This window comes from Rhineura floridana, chromosome 7 (assembly GCF_030035675.1).
Source record: "Rhineura floridana isolate rRhiFlo1 chromosome 7, rRhiFlo1.hap2, whole genome shotgun sequence".
In the NCBI taxonomy this organism is placed as follows: Eukaryota; Metazoa; Chordata; class Lepidosauria; order Squamata; family Rhineuridae; genus Rhineura; species Rhineura floridana.
Window position 1 is genome coordinate 133,094,452 of NC_084486.1, and position 14,794 is coordinate 133,109,245.

Below are 14,794 nucleotides of genomic sequence, written 5' to 3' on the forward strand. Positions count from 1 at the left end.
GCAGGTACTCTTGGATGAAACAGATTATCTTAACCCATCCCAGTCTGGGTTCAGGCCTGGTTATGGGACTGAATTGGCCCTGGTCGCCCTGATAGATGACCTTTATCGGGAGAAGGACAGGGGGAGTGCGACCCTGTTACTCTTACTTGATCTCTCAGCGGCTTTTGATACCATTGACCATGGTATCCTTCTGGGCCAACTTGGTGAGATGGGTATTGGAGGCACTGTTTTACAGTGGTTCCAATCCTATCTCCAAGGTCGCTCTTAGAGAATAGCATTGGGTGACTGTCTTTCGGCCCCCTGGCAATTGTGCTGTTGGGTGTCGCAGGGTACCATCCCGTCCCCCATGCTGTTTAACATCTATATGAAGCCCTTGGGAGCAGTCATCAGGAGCTTTGGGGCGAGGTGTCAGCAGTATGCTGATGATACCCAGCTCTATTTTTCTTTAACATCTGAATCAGGGGAGGCCGATTGTGGCTTCAGTACTTGTTTCTTTAGAGAAGTTTGTTTAGAGAAGACAAAACACAAGCCCTGAGTTTGGACAACATACTAAGCCAAACCATGGCTTAGCTCACAACAGTGCAGCAGCAGCAGCAGGACCAGAGGCAGAGCAGAATAATCATGATCTCCTCTTTGGAAGTCTGCACGCTTGTGTGTGTTGCGCTAATTATGGTTTGGCTTATTGTTACATGTGAACTGAGCAACAGAGACCACAAAGAAAAACCATCCATACTGAATTATGTACAGATGTGCACACATGTATATTGAACCTTATTTAAAATTGAGCTTTTATCCCAAAGCACTCCCTAAATGGTCATTTACTGAGGGACAGCAGGAGGCAAGAAAAGAATTTAGCATGTACAGGTGGGCTATTATTAATTTATCCTTCAGCAAGGATGAGTGAAAAGCACTTTTTACAGTGATTACTACTTCATAATGAAAAAATACCAAACAAGACAGGATTAGGATGCTTCAGTCTGCTTGATGTACTTATATATATATTTTCTTTAGCTATTTTACTTTGCTCTGGCTTCTCAGAGTAGCTAACTGAATGCAGAATCTATCACATCAAAATCATGAAACTGGCAAATGCTTTGGAGAAAAATACTCTATTTTCAATCCTGTAATATGAAAACAAGTGATATCTAACACAAAACTTATCAATGTTTTATCTAGATTTAACTTGTCAATGTTTCATCTACCTTTAAAACTGGAAAGGAAGTGATCAGAGGCTTACCACTGGGGTCTCAACAGGTACAGCTTGTTGCACTTGAAGATTTACTGCAACTGTCTGGGGAGGAGGAAGAGTCTGAAACGGCAGCTGGACCAAAGCTTCAGCAGCAGGAAGCTCCTCCTCAGAAACCAATGTATTTTGCATCAAAACCTGACCCTGGGACAAAACTTCAGGCTGCACTTGTAAAGACTGAATTGACGGAAGAGGCAGTGGTTGATTATGGGTTGGAGATGTTGACAGCTGGGAAGAGGCTGCCACTGGGATTGGTGTGGGCTGCAGAGCTGGATATTGTTGGTGAGATGTTGGAGATGTTATCTGTTGGCCTGTGGACACCATAACAGGCTGATCTGGTGACCCAATGTGTACTAATGGGGAAGGTGACAGTTGGGGTGGAAGATTAGAAGACTCTGATATTGGTTCTGTTGGTCTATCATCGGCCTGCACTGGGTTATGCTCTGGTTGGAGTGCTGACGATGCTAATGGATGTGATTGTGACTGAATAAGAGCTTGGGGATGGATAATTATTGTTGGTGACTGGCTGGGTGAAGGAGGGGGAGGGGGAGATACCACCACTGATTGTTGTGAGGACTGGGATGGAGTTGGAGAAAGTGGAGGAGGAAGTGGTGGAGGATGGATGTGAACAGGTGTACAGTGTTGGGATGGGGCACTGCTAGAAGTTGGAGGAAGGGCATGGCCTTGGAGTGGTACACACTGTTGCGATGAAGATGCCTCCTGATTTGGAGGAAACTGGAGTGTGATTGGTTGAACTTGTTGCTGTTGGAAGATCAGCTGATGGTGGGAAATTTTTGAAGATGGTGAATGTAGAGGGGGTTGCTGGTGCTTTAATAGAGAATGAGGTTGGATCGGAGAATACGAAGCTGTACATGGAAAAAGAGAATCAATAATCATTTCCTTAAAGTCCACAAAAAACTCATGCTTTTAAATAAGTAGACCTATGTCCATCCAGCATTCGACCAAATCAAACAAACAGATCCATTATCTTTATGAACAACATCTAATATATTCAATACGATACCCTGAACTTGACAAATCCTTAGAGAAACACACTTATGAGCAGTAAAATGTGGGTTGGGGGGATTCTCTGGAGGAGATTTGGAGGGGGGTAATACAGAGTGAATGAGAGGAACAGGGTGAAGTCTGTTCACATGATCAGTCGCCTAATATTTTCCGCAGAAAATTCTCCATTCTTCGAATGTATTGCTTCATAAAATTGATTGGTAGCATAATGAATGACACCATACACATTAAATTGGGCAAATGTTACCAAATTCTTCCAAGCTACACAGGAAGTGGATTGAACTGTGAAAGACCAACCCAAATTGTGTTTGCATTTTGACTAATTTGTAGGGCAGTACAATATCTCAGCGAGGAAGTCAGGTCTCCTGCTCCCCTGGTGCATTCACTATAGCTGCCCAATTTCCCTGAGTTTTAAAGTTTGACAGAAATATCTGTTGGCTATAGGTACATTCTTAAACCACAAGTTTTTTTGCCTATTAATGAATATAAACAGGTAAATCAGATCTCCAGTGATTTCACACAGAGTTTTCCAATTCAAAATTATCTGTAATTATCTGTAAAACTAACATCAAGCTTTTGGCATCAGAGCTGCACTCAGAAAACAGTGTAGTGAGGCTTGAGCTCCTCTTCTTCATGCAACCTTTTAAAAATTGGTATGTGGGAACTTATTCTAAAGTTCCCACCTACCCAGAGCTTCCTAGAGTCTCCTGGAGACTTTGTGGCATGTTCCACACAACTGACTGGATGCAAAAAATATAGGCACAACACTGATTACAAATCAAACAACTTCTTGTATTTAAAATGAAAATGAACATCCTTTTGAAAAGGTGACCTATCTATCCTACCTGGTGCTATGAGTTGATGAATACTTGATGTACGTGTTACAGCCGGACTTCGAGGCTCTGCAGTTGGGCTGTCTCCTTTCCTTTTGCTTTCTAGAGGATCTGACTGGCTGGCTTTGGTACTGGTTACAGGTTTATTAGGGCACACAGCTAGTGTCTGGGCTTGACTACTGCTTTTTGGAGAGCCATTCTGTGAGTTAGATAATACACCCAACTTCTGGCTGCGCAATGTCAAATTCTGGACCTGAAGAAAGTAAGAAAATAGAAAGCAATTAAAATAAAATCTGACATGAAATTTTAATAACCAGCTTAATGGGAAGCTTTTCAGTTAATGGTACCAAGATCAGAAAAGCACATATGCACTATAGTTAAGCCCAGTAAGTAAGTTCTGGAGAAGAAGCAGGTCAGGACTGAACTTTGCAATATCAACTGCTAGTATTTATACAATGCCAGTGTGTCAAGTGCTGTAGAGAATACAGAAATAACTGTATCTCAGAGAGGAATCTTCAATCTATAATAGATTATATTAGACTAACAAGACAAGTTTTGACAACGAATAGTGGACTTCAAATCTATACAAAATTTTTCTCTGAAGAAATTATCTTTCTCAGTCTTGACACATCTATGCTAGGATATGTACTTCTGGTGGGGTAGTGACAGGAGACCTGAAAAGGGGGGAGGGAAGGTACACATGCCTGACACTATCATAGAGTAAATCCATCCCAAAGTGCAGGGGTCACCAACCTTTTGAGATGAGGGCTAGAGGCACATGAAGGATTTTGAGAGTGCTGAGAGCGCCAGTTACAAAATAGCTGCTATAGGAGCATGCCGTACAAAATTAGAGAGAGTACAGTCACTGCTGATTCTCTTCCCCCCATGTTTATCATGAGAATTCAAGTACTTCCTGCTGGTCCTGATTATGGAGATACAGCTGTTAAAGATGCAAGAACCCTGTTTTCCCCAATGCCAATCCTAAACCAAAGCCCAGGCTGCCACTCTGTACCAAGTTATCTGGGAGTAAGCCACATTAAACACAAAGAGACTTACTTCTGAAGTAGACATGTATACTGTTTACTGTGAGATGTGGGCTACCTATATAGTGAGTTCTTAATGAGTGCTTGGACATCAGCTCCTGCATAGCAGAAGACATGCCTAAGCCTTTTTGCAAAGATTTAATATTTTGCATTTGCCATTTGGGGATGGAATTCTTTAACTTCTTTAACATCCACCCACACTTACTGTGTAGTATTATTTGCATAAGATAACTTCTAGGGAGTTCCTGATCTCAGATGAACCCACCATAGGAAAGATGTATCCTAGTTGCTAAAAAGGAAGAGCAAACTATGGAGATTCCAAGGACTATTGGAAAATAAAACAGAAGCAGAAACAGTGCATTAAAGGGGTGGTGGTGGTGGTGGTGGGGAGAAGTTCTTTAGGACCCCAGGGATTACTATTGTCACATTATGTTAATGAAATCCTGAAAAGATGAAGCTTCCTACTAATAAATAAAATACACACTCCAAATGTGCTTCAGCAGACCGCAGATGGATCAAAGTCAATGCTCCTCAAATCATTCTAGAAATCTTGTAGATATGCTCACCTAGTTTGCAATGCACATTGTAGGATGCTATAGTTGTAATACAAATTGAAGGCTAGTCCAGTTTTATCTGTTTTGGACATTTCTGCTATCATGTTGATCAAACAAATAGTAAAAATATTTACCCCCTTAAGGACATGCATAGCTTCACATGAACCATTATAACTGACATTGAAAGACATTACTATGGACCTACCCAGTGCTTTGAGGGTTTCCTCCTGGAAACTCCAGATAAGGCTAGAAAGAAGCAAAATATTGGGGCACTCAGCTACCAATCAATAAGAAGCAGAGGAATCAGGTCAAGAGACTGGGGAATGAAGGCAGAACAAAATATGAAACATTTTACTGCCTCTGGTTAAGATGGGACACAGACATATTGAGAAGATAATAAATAGAAAGGGTAGCTGATGCAAATAAGACCATACAAAAGCATCTGATAATTGCTGGATCAGATTAACAATCCATTTAACCAAGTGTTTTTGTGGATGTACGTTTACAGCCCAATCCATGTTTACCCAAAAGGAACTCCTGCGAGTTCAGTGGACCTGATTTCCATAATCATGCATAGAATTGCAGCACTGAGCATATACTGGGATTAATTATACCAAATGGTTAAAATATAACACCAAATGATTGACAGCAATCAGTGTTAAATTTTCAAATTGAAAAAGAAATTACTTCCATAGAGAGATGAGGAATCAACTCAAGGAAGCTTAGCATAGTTGTTTAAAGGCTTATAGGAATCCATAGGGGAGCTTTGCATTTTTTTGGATATGTGAATTTATGGTTAAGATATAGTTCTGGAGCACAATAGATCTAGGCTTCTTTGAAACTTCATCTCAGGGCAAATTTGCATGTGTACTTTTTAACAGCTACTTCTTCTCTCTGTTTTGCTCTCCACCAGAGAGAACTGCATGCTCATAACAGGACACAATATCTAACTTACCAATGTCACTACACATAATGAAAAGCAAGTCCCATTCCAGGGACCCTCCATATATTACAATTCAATCAGACCCCATCTGCTGTCAAGGTCTAGTCAGAAAAAGGTTAACATTTAAAGTTGTTCTACCCTCATGGGCAGAAACCTTAGCTTACTTCTATAAATCTTACAATTTTGATGAGGTGTACTTTCCAAGAGTTCCTTAGACCAAAGATATGAAAAAATGGAAAATAGGCAACCAATGCGACCACAATGGCTAGACCAGACTGCATCTGCTGTCAAGGTGCAGGTTGTCATGGACCCCATAGAGAACATTTGGCAGGATTGGGAGAATGGGGAGGGGATTGCAGATGTTGGAGAAGGGTCTAGTGAGACCACAGAGGAAATACTTCCTGACACCCTTATCAGCCCTGTGCCCAGTGGTCCTGTTAGCATTTTTGTTGAGGAAGGCTTCGGCAGCCCCCACACACACCTGTGGTGGAGAGTGAAGAATGCAGTTTATTGTTATTGCTGGCACCTACCCAGACTTATTCATGCAGCAGCCAGGCCTTAATGAATCTGCTGGACAATACCAGACAGATAAGGAGGGAGAATCTCTCACAGAGTCAGAGCTGACAGTTTTCCTAAGGTCACATGAACAGGAGAAGAGACGGTTACAACTTTAGAAATTATCCTCTTTTCCCAGGAGAAGCCCTGCCTTGCTTTAAAGACTGGAAAGTCCTAGATTTAGCTCATGCAGAGTGCCCCCCCTTTTTTTATTTGGAGTGTCTTGGGGTGAGAGCTTTGTTGTGACAACTTTCCATTGCTTCCACAGCTAGTTGCACCTGCTGGTTCATGCCTAGTATGTTTTGATGCTACATTCCTGTGCTAACCTCCGGAATTAAACTGTGTGCAAAGTCCAGTCTTTGAGTCCTGAGTCTGCTTCTCTGGTCAGGAGCCAGGACAGGCACAGCCTCTAAATTTGTATCCACCACCAGGGGTGGAAACTTTACCCTATTGTTAGGAGGAAACAGGACCTGAAGCTTCAGCTGCCATATTAAAACTCAGGTGAAATGAGGGATGGGCAGCAGCTATAGAACAATAAACAGATGCCCAGAGTGGCTACATAAAAGGCAAGACGCAGGTGTGTTGAGACAGAAGTCTTCGGAAATTCATGAGTGAAAGGGAACAGACATTGGAAGAGCATACAGGAAAGACAGAGAATGTAGGAATAAACTGGACTGCTGCAATTACATAAGAACATAAGAAGAGCCTGCTGGATTAGGCCAGTGGCCCATCTAGTCCAGCATCCTGTTCTCACAGTGGCCAACCAGGTGCCTGGGGGAAGCCCGCAAGCAGGACCCGAGTGCAAGAACACTCTCCCCTCCTGAGGCTTCCGGCAACTGGTTTTCAGAACCATGCTGCCTCTGACTAGGGTGGCACAGCACAGCCATCATGGCTAGTAGCCATTGATAGCCCTGTCCTCCATGAATTTGTCTAATCTTCTTTTAAAGCCGTCCAAGCTGGTGGCCATTACTGCATCTTGTGGGAGCAAATTCCATAGTTTAACTATGCGCTGAGTAAAGAAGTACTTTCTTTTGTCTGTCCTGAATCTTCCAACATTCAGCTTCTTTGAATGTCCACGAGTTCTAGTATTATGAGAGAGGGAGAAGAACTTTTCTCTATCCACTTTCTCAATGCCATGCATAATTTTATACACTTCTATCATGTCTCCTCTGACCCGCCTTTTCTCTAAACTAAAAAGCCCCAAATGCTGCAACCTTTCCTCGTAAGGGAGTCGCTCCATCCCCTTGATCATTCTGGTTGCCCTCTTCTGAACCTTTTCCAACTCTAGAATATCCTTTTTGAGATGAGGCGACCAGAACTGTACACAGTATTCCAAATGCGGCCACACCATAGATTTATACAACGGCATTATGATATCGGCTGTTTTATTTTCAATACCTTTCCTAATTATCGCTAGCATGGAATTTGCCTTTTTCACAGCTGCCGCACACCGGGTCGACATTTTCATCGTGCTGTCCACTACAACCCCGAGGTCTCTCTCCTGGTCGGTCACCGCCAGTTCAGACCCCATGAGCGTATATGTGAAATTAAGATTTTTTTGCTCCAATATGCATAATTTTACACTTGTTTATATTGAATTGCATTTGCCATTTTCCCGCCCATTCACTCAGTTTGGAGAGATCTTTTTGGAGCTCTTCACAATCCCTTTTTGTTTTAACAACCCTGAACAATTTAGTGTCGTCAGCAAACTTGGCCACTTCACTGCTCACTCCTAATTCTAGGTCATTAATGAACAAGTTGAAAAGTACAGGTCCCAATATCGATCCTTGAGGGACTCCACTTTCTACAGCCCTCCATTGGGAGAACTGTCCGTTTATTCCTACTCTCTGCTTTCTGCTTCTTAACCAATTCCTTATCCACAAGAGGACCTCTCCTCTTATTCCATGACTCCTAAGCTTCCTCAGAAGTCTTTGGTGAGGTACCTTGTCAAACGCTTTTTGAAAGTCTAAGTACACTATGTCCACTGGATCACCTCTATCTATATGCTTGTTGACACTCTCAAAGAATTCTAATAGGTTACTGGGACAGGACTTTCCCTTGTAGAAGCCATGCTGGCTCTGCTTCAGCAAGGCTTGTTCTTCTATGTGCTTAGTTAATCTAGCTTTAATCATACTTTCTACCAGTTTTCCAGGGACAGAAGTTAAGCTAACTGGCCTGTAATTTCCAGGATCCCCTCTGGATCCCTTTTTGAAGTTTGGCGTTACATTTGCCACTTTCCAGTCCTCAGGCACGGAGGAGGACCTGAGGGACATGTTACATATTTTAGTTAGCAGATCAGCAATTTCACCTTTGAGTTCTTTGAGAACTCTCGGGTGGATGCCATCCGGGCCCGGTGATTTGTCAGTTTTTATATTGTCCATTAAGCCTAGAACTTCTTCTCTCGTTACCACTATTTGTCTCAGTTCCTCAGAATCCCTTCCTGCAAATGTTAGTTCAGGTTCAGGGATCTGCCCTATATCTTCCACTGTGAAGACAGATGCAAAGAATTCATTTAGCTTCTCTGCAATCTCCTTATCGTTCTTTAGGACACCTTTGACTCCCTTATCATCCAAGGGTCCAATCGCCTCCCTAGATGGTCTCCTGCTTTGAATGTATTTATAGAATTTTTTGTTGTTGGTTTTTATGTTCTTAGCAATGTGCTCCTCAAATTCTTTTTTAGCATCCCTTATTGTCTTCTTGCATTTCTTTTGCCAGAGTTTGTGTTCTTTTTTATTTTCTTCATTCGGACAAGACTTCCATTTTCTGAAGGAAGACTTTTTGCCTCTAAGAGCTTCCTTGACTTTGCTCGTTAACCATGCTGGCATCTTCTTGGCCCTGGCGGTACCTTTTCTGATCTGCGGTATGCACTCCAGTTCAGCTTCTAATATAGTGTTTTTAAACAACTTCCAAGCATTTTCGAGTGATGTGACCCTCTGGACTTTGTTTTTCAGCTTTCTTTTTACCAATCCCCTCATTTTTGTGAAGTTTCCTCTTTTGAAGTCAAATGTGACCGTGTTGGATTTTCTTGGCAATTGGCCAGTTACATGTATGTTTAATTTAATAGCACTGTGGTCACTGCTCCCAATCGGTTCAACAACACTTACATCTCGCACCAGGTCCCGGTCCCCACTGAGGATTAAGTCCAGGGTTGCCGTCCCTCTGGTCGGTTCCATGACCAACTGGTCTAGGGAATAGTCATTTAGAATATCTAGAAACTTTGCTTCTTTGTCATGACTGGAACACATATGCGGCCAGTCTATGTCCGGGTAGTTGAAGTCACCCATTGCTACCACATTTCCTAGTTTGGATGCTTCCTCAATTTCATATCTCATCTCAAGGTCTCCCTGAGCATTTTGATCAGGGGGACGATAGATCGTTCCCAGTATTAAGTCCCTCCTGGGGCATGGTATTACCACCCACAACGATTCTGTGGAGGAGTCTGCCTCTTTTGGGGTTTCGAGCTTGCTGGATTCAATGCCTTCTTTCACGTATAGAGCAACTCCGCCACCAATACGTCCTACCTTGTCCTTCCGATATAGTTTATATCCAGGGATAACCGTATCCCACTGGTTTTCTCCATTCCACCAGGTCTCCGTTATGCTCATTATATCAATGCTCTCCTCTAAGACCAAGCACTGCAGTTCTCCCATCTTGGTTCGGAGGCTCCTAGCATTAGCGTACAGGCACTTGTAACGAGAAAGGAAAATTTCTGGGGGTAACCCCAGTGGCAAGCCAGTAAAGGAATATTGCAGAATAGTGAAGGCGAAGGGAACTATACTATAGACATTTAGATATGGGTATAGGGAGGAAAGTCCTACACCTTGTAAATGATAAAAAGGGATCCTGTGATGAAAAAGGGATCTCTAAGCCCTAGCAGTAAGGGCCCTATCAGGCAGTCTCTGAGGCTAAGAGGCCACCTTCTAAGGAAGATATTAGACACCAATTTATATAATCCTTACAGAGAACTAATCAATGCAGCGATATGGTCATCCAGTAGGAGACTCCTTCAAACTCCTCACAAGGCAATTGTTATTTATGTATGTATTTAAACTGTAGCCATCTGCAGAAGCTAACACACTTTTTGCTTCTGCCTTTGGAAATACCTTTGTGGCCCCAGAGTACAATCTCCTTCTCCTATTATAGTGACTTCTTTAGAGAAAAGGTGACAAGATCCTTAGCTAGAAAAGAACTCTCTTGCCTCTGTCCAAATAACTCACCACTCCGTCTATGTCTGGGGTAGGGAAGGTCTAATACTCTCCACAAAGGAAAGTTCTAAAACTCGGATTTTCCTCACCATCCTTTCTGTTAATGGGAGGAGTCTGATACAGGTAACCTCTTGATGAAATAAAGCACTGCCACCTCAGGTTGCTCCCACCTGGGGTGTCTGTTTTCTCAGGAACAACTCATTGGCCTGAGGGCTTGCCATTTTTTGACTCTTTGTGAAGAAATTGATGTAAGGGTTCTCTGCTAGTATACCTGGGTTGTACTCTGGCTTTCAATATACAGAACGGCCCCGCTTTACAGCGCTTCATTAATGCGGCGGTCTCAATTAGACTCAATAAGCCCCACTCATACAGCGCTTGTTCAGCTTTTACAGCGGTTTTCGGATGTTCTGCGCCATTCTATTCAATGAGTTCCACTTTTCAGAGGTTTTTGCTTTTCAGGGGGGGTCCAGAACGTAACCCGCCGTATGAGTGGGGCCCTACTGTACTAATGAACATCTCTTTAGGGAAGTACTGGGTCATTGCCCATTCTTGTTGAGGCAGTTTGCACACACACACACACACACAAATCCCCCACAGAGAGGCCTATTACAATGCTCAGCTGCCATTTTAGGGGGAAGAGCTGTAGCTCAGTGGCAGAGCATCTGCCCCTCATGCAGGTCCCAGGACCAATCCCTAGGCAGGACCGGGAGAGACCCCCACCTGAAACCCTGGAATGTTGCCACCAGACAGAGCAGTCAACACTGAGGCAGATGGACCAATGGCCCAACCCAGTAAAAGTCAGCCTCCTATGCTGCACTTTCAAAAAGACCTTTTAAAGGAATGGCAACCCCTCCACCAGCTGGAAGGGATGCACAAGGATGGAAGCCCTTATGGGACTGTTTTCAGCATGTCTCAGCCCCAGAGCAACAGTGCCACTTCTGACTATAGGAGGATAGGCAGCTGCTTTAAGAGGAGAAAGCCTGGAAGTTGCCACCCCCCTCTGTATTTTGTTCCTATTGCAGAGGGAGGCCTCAGTGATGCCATTTGGCCCTTATAATACTCCATTTATATAATTTATATTTACTTCATAATCAGAGCTGCCCTTCTTTTCTATTTTGTTTTACCTAAAAAACAGCATCAGTGCAGTGATACGTCTTTTGTGTCCCATTCCAACCCTGTGCCTCATAAGAAGAAAAGGGAGATAGGACTGCCCTTTCTCTCCATGCAGTAATGCAATGAAGCTTTAGTGGTGTTGTCTAGCTACCACCAGATGAGAGACACCAGGTTCTTAGGAATAAAACCAGCTACTGAGGACCAGAGACTCTGCCCGCTACATTGAAATAGCAGCCATTTTAAGCACCACCACAGGTGATACGGCTTCTTTCCCATTCCACTAGGTAGCAGAGCCTTCCCACAATTATTAACCTTCAACTCACCACCACTACTGCTTTCTGTACCAAAATTAGGCCTCAGTACTGCAATGAGGCCAATTCCACACTCCTAAGGGGGAGCTGCTCCCCCGTGAGAAGAAAGCCTGAGTACAGCCATCCTTCTCCCACATGCCTGCTCTGCCTCACAGAGGCACTGAAAGGAAAAGGCAGGCCAGATCAAGTACTGTATCAGTCACTAGGAACATTCTGAAGGGGGGGGCAGGAAACATAGGAGGAGAGCCACCCCTGAATTCTTTTGGTTTACTATTTACAGTACCCTCATGGTTCTCTTGGCATGCATGAGCATTAGTTACTACTGGATGAGCATTAGTTACTACATTTTATGGAGGTTCTGAGGTATTGCCAAAAGTCATGGGGTATTGCCAAGCAACACGGTGGACAGGACATAGTGGCTGAGCAATTTCCTTGCTTCACTTTCTGGCCTGGAGCACAGTAAGGTAAGGGAAGATGTACAGCCCATAGTGTAATCACTCGCCTGTTTTGCTGCATTGCTTGGGGGAGGCTGCTGCCTTAGTGAATGCCCAGGAAGCTGTGCCAAGAGATGGAAGCCATCTTTCCTCAGTAACTGTTCAGACTTTGGGGTCAGAGCATAGTCAAAAACTCAAGCTGCAACACAACATGTAATGTTTTCCTCACTCCCACAGAAATAAGTTGCTTAAGTAATACTTAAACACCATTACTATAGTCCAGAAGTGAGTAAAGCCAGAGGCCTGTTGCCTGCTAACCAGGCCAGGCTCAGAGAAGCAGTTCCCTTTCTGAGGCAACTAAACTAGGTGTGGGAGCAACTCTTAAGTTGAAGAGGAAAAAACCTGTTACTCCTTGTGCTATAAGGTGATATAATTAAAAAGGTGTTAAAAGAAAATTTTAGCCCTTGGTAGTGCAAAGTACCTGTTTGGGAATGCTATTTGCTAAAGTAAAGCCTAGATGTCTTAAGATGTGCAAAGTCCTAATGATTTAAGGAATTTCACTCAAGATGTTTTGCTAACTATCTGTCTCCTGTTTGCCTTGTAAAGCTGGTAAAGTATAAGCACGAGATGTGTGCAAACAGCATAAACAGCATGACAAAGGTCAGATACTGCTTGTATTTGTTTGTTTGTTTAAAAGCTTAAGGCATGGTCAGCAGACTGACTCACTGTTTAAACTTGAGTTTGCAAAAATAAGGATTAAACTGTTGAACCCTTGGGAAAAGATTAACTAGACTACTGATGAAGCACAGCATAACAAACATGGGTGTAAAATTAACCAGCTTGTTTTGTAGAGGGTACAAAAATCCCTGTTTTGGGGGGCTCAGTGCTCTCTCATGCCTCACCCCTTGTGTGAAGTGTATGGTTTGCCTTTATTGCAATAAATTATAATCTCTTGGACTCAATATACCCGTGTCAAGTGGTTATTGTCTTCGCCGGGAAGGACCATAAGTCATTCTTATGACAAAGGTATACACCCCTGGGCAGATTTAATCCCATTTTAGCAACTGTTTTATTCAGCTGAAAAAACTAGGTGAAGTGACTTCACATCAGTCACTGGGACTAGAAAAGGAATGCAGGTATGTTAGAGGGAAATGTCTCCCTGCTTGGTTCTTCCTGCCATTTCAGACTTCAGTATTGTGGCTGAATTAGTCCTGCTCCCAAAATGCTGCTCAACTGGGCTGGGCTCTGACATCCTGCAGAGCTACTAGTGGCAGCCAGAAAGGGGGACTTCCATACTTGGCATTGCCTCCTTTCCAAGACTAGACCAGGAGCCATGCCCCTTGGCAACCAGAGTGGATTCTCCTCTGGATTGGAGAGCTTGGCTTCCTACAAGCCGACAGGAGGATCTTTTTGGCCTGGGATGCCAGATTGTGAAGCTCAGTGAGGAAAAAAATGGCTTGGGAGCAAAACATCTTGAGTCTGGGCTGGTTCCTTCTTTTCTCCGAAGAGTATGCCTCACTGCTAGCCAAGAGGAGAACTATTTGTGCCTGCCTGCATCTCCTTGCCAGAAGCTAACCCAGTGTTACCCAAACTTTTTTGACCCAACGCCCCTTTGCAAAATCTTTTTGTGCCCAACGCCCCCCTCAGATTAAGTATATGGCAATGCTTCCTATTCTTCCCTTAAAATATGAGTTATGCATAAAAGGTATTTTCAATGATTACTGATCGTTTTTATCATGCCTTTTTATTGCACTTAGATTACACATTGAATTCTTTGTATGATTTATTAATATACATACATAGTTATAGAAAAGTAAATAAAATGAGATTTATTATAAAATACTAGTGTGATCCATGAGCTTGATGAGTTTTGACTAACTTCACAATATCTGGAAGTCCACACAGTATGAACCAATAGAATACACTGTGTTACTTAACAACAAACTCATTCAGTTTACAGGCATTGTTTCGTTAAACAAGTTCATTGAAACATCACAGAAACAATGGGTAGCGAGTGTGTCCCATTCCTGAAGAAAACCAGCGAATAACTGACTGTCTGCGTCACCTATTTGCACACGGCACTCATCCATTGGAAGAATGCGCCCTCTACCAATACACCCAGCTTATCAAACACTCTTGTGATTGGTTCCAACATTCCTTAAGACAGCATCGGAACATTACCTAGTGCCGGGGTGTGGCTAATATCCCCATTCCTTGCTATGACACTGGCCGCTATTCAGAATTTCTTTACTAAAGAGCACACACTATTTATGGTGTTATTTCCATGAATTGAGATTATTAAATACATTCTAACTGGGGACAAAACAGTTTAAAAATTAATGATTTTTGTATTAAATAAAATTAAATTTAAATGCTTCAACTGTCACATCAGACAGCCAAATGTCAACACCCCCTAATGAACCCTAATGCCCCCCTAAAGTTTGTAGTCATGCCAACGCCCTCCCTGAAAGGCTGTAACACCCTCCAGGGGGGTGCTACCGCCCACGTTGGGAATCGCTGAGCTAACCAGA

General features: G+C 43.0%; 1 protein-coding gene across 5 annotated transcripts in view; it reads right to left on the reverse strand.

Moving 5' to 3' along the window:
• Positions 1-14,794, reverse strand: part of PHC3 (polyhomeotic homolog 3) — a 100,179-nt gene that overhangs the window by 41,836 nt on the left and 43,549 nt on the right. For all 5 annotated transcript variants that reach the window (XM_061637296.1, XM_061637297.1, XM_061637294.1 and 2 more), the window contains exons 8-9: positions 3,118-3,358; positions 1,238-2,112 (exon numbers count right to left, since the gene is read on the reverse strand). In XM_061637296.1, coding sequence (XP_061493280.1) covers positions 1,238-2,112; positions 3,118-3,358 — 1,116 coding nt within the window. The remainder of the gene's footprint in view (positions 1-1,237; positions 2,113-3,117; positions 3,359-14,794) is intronic.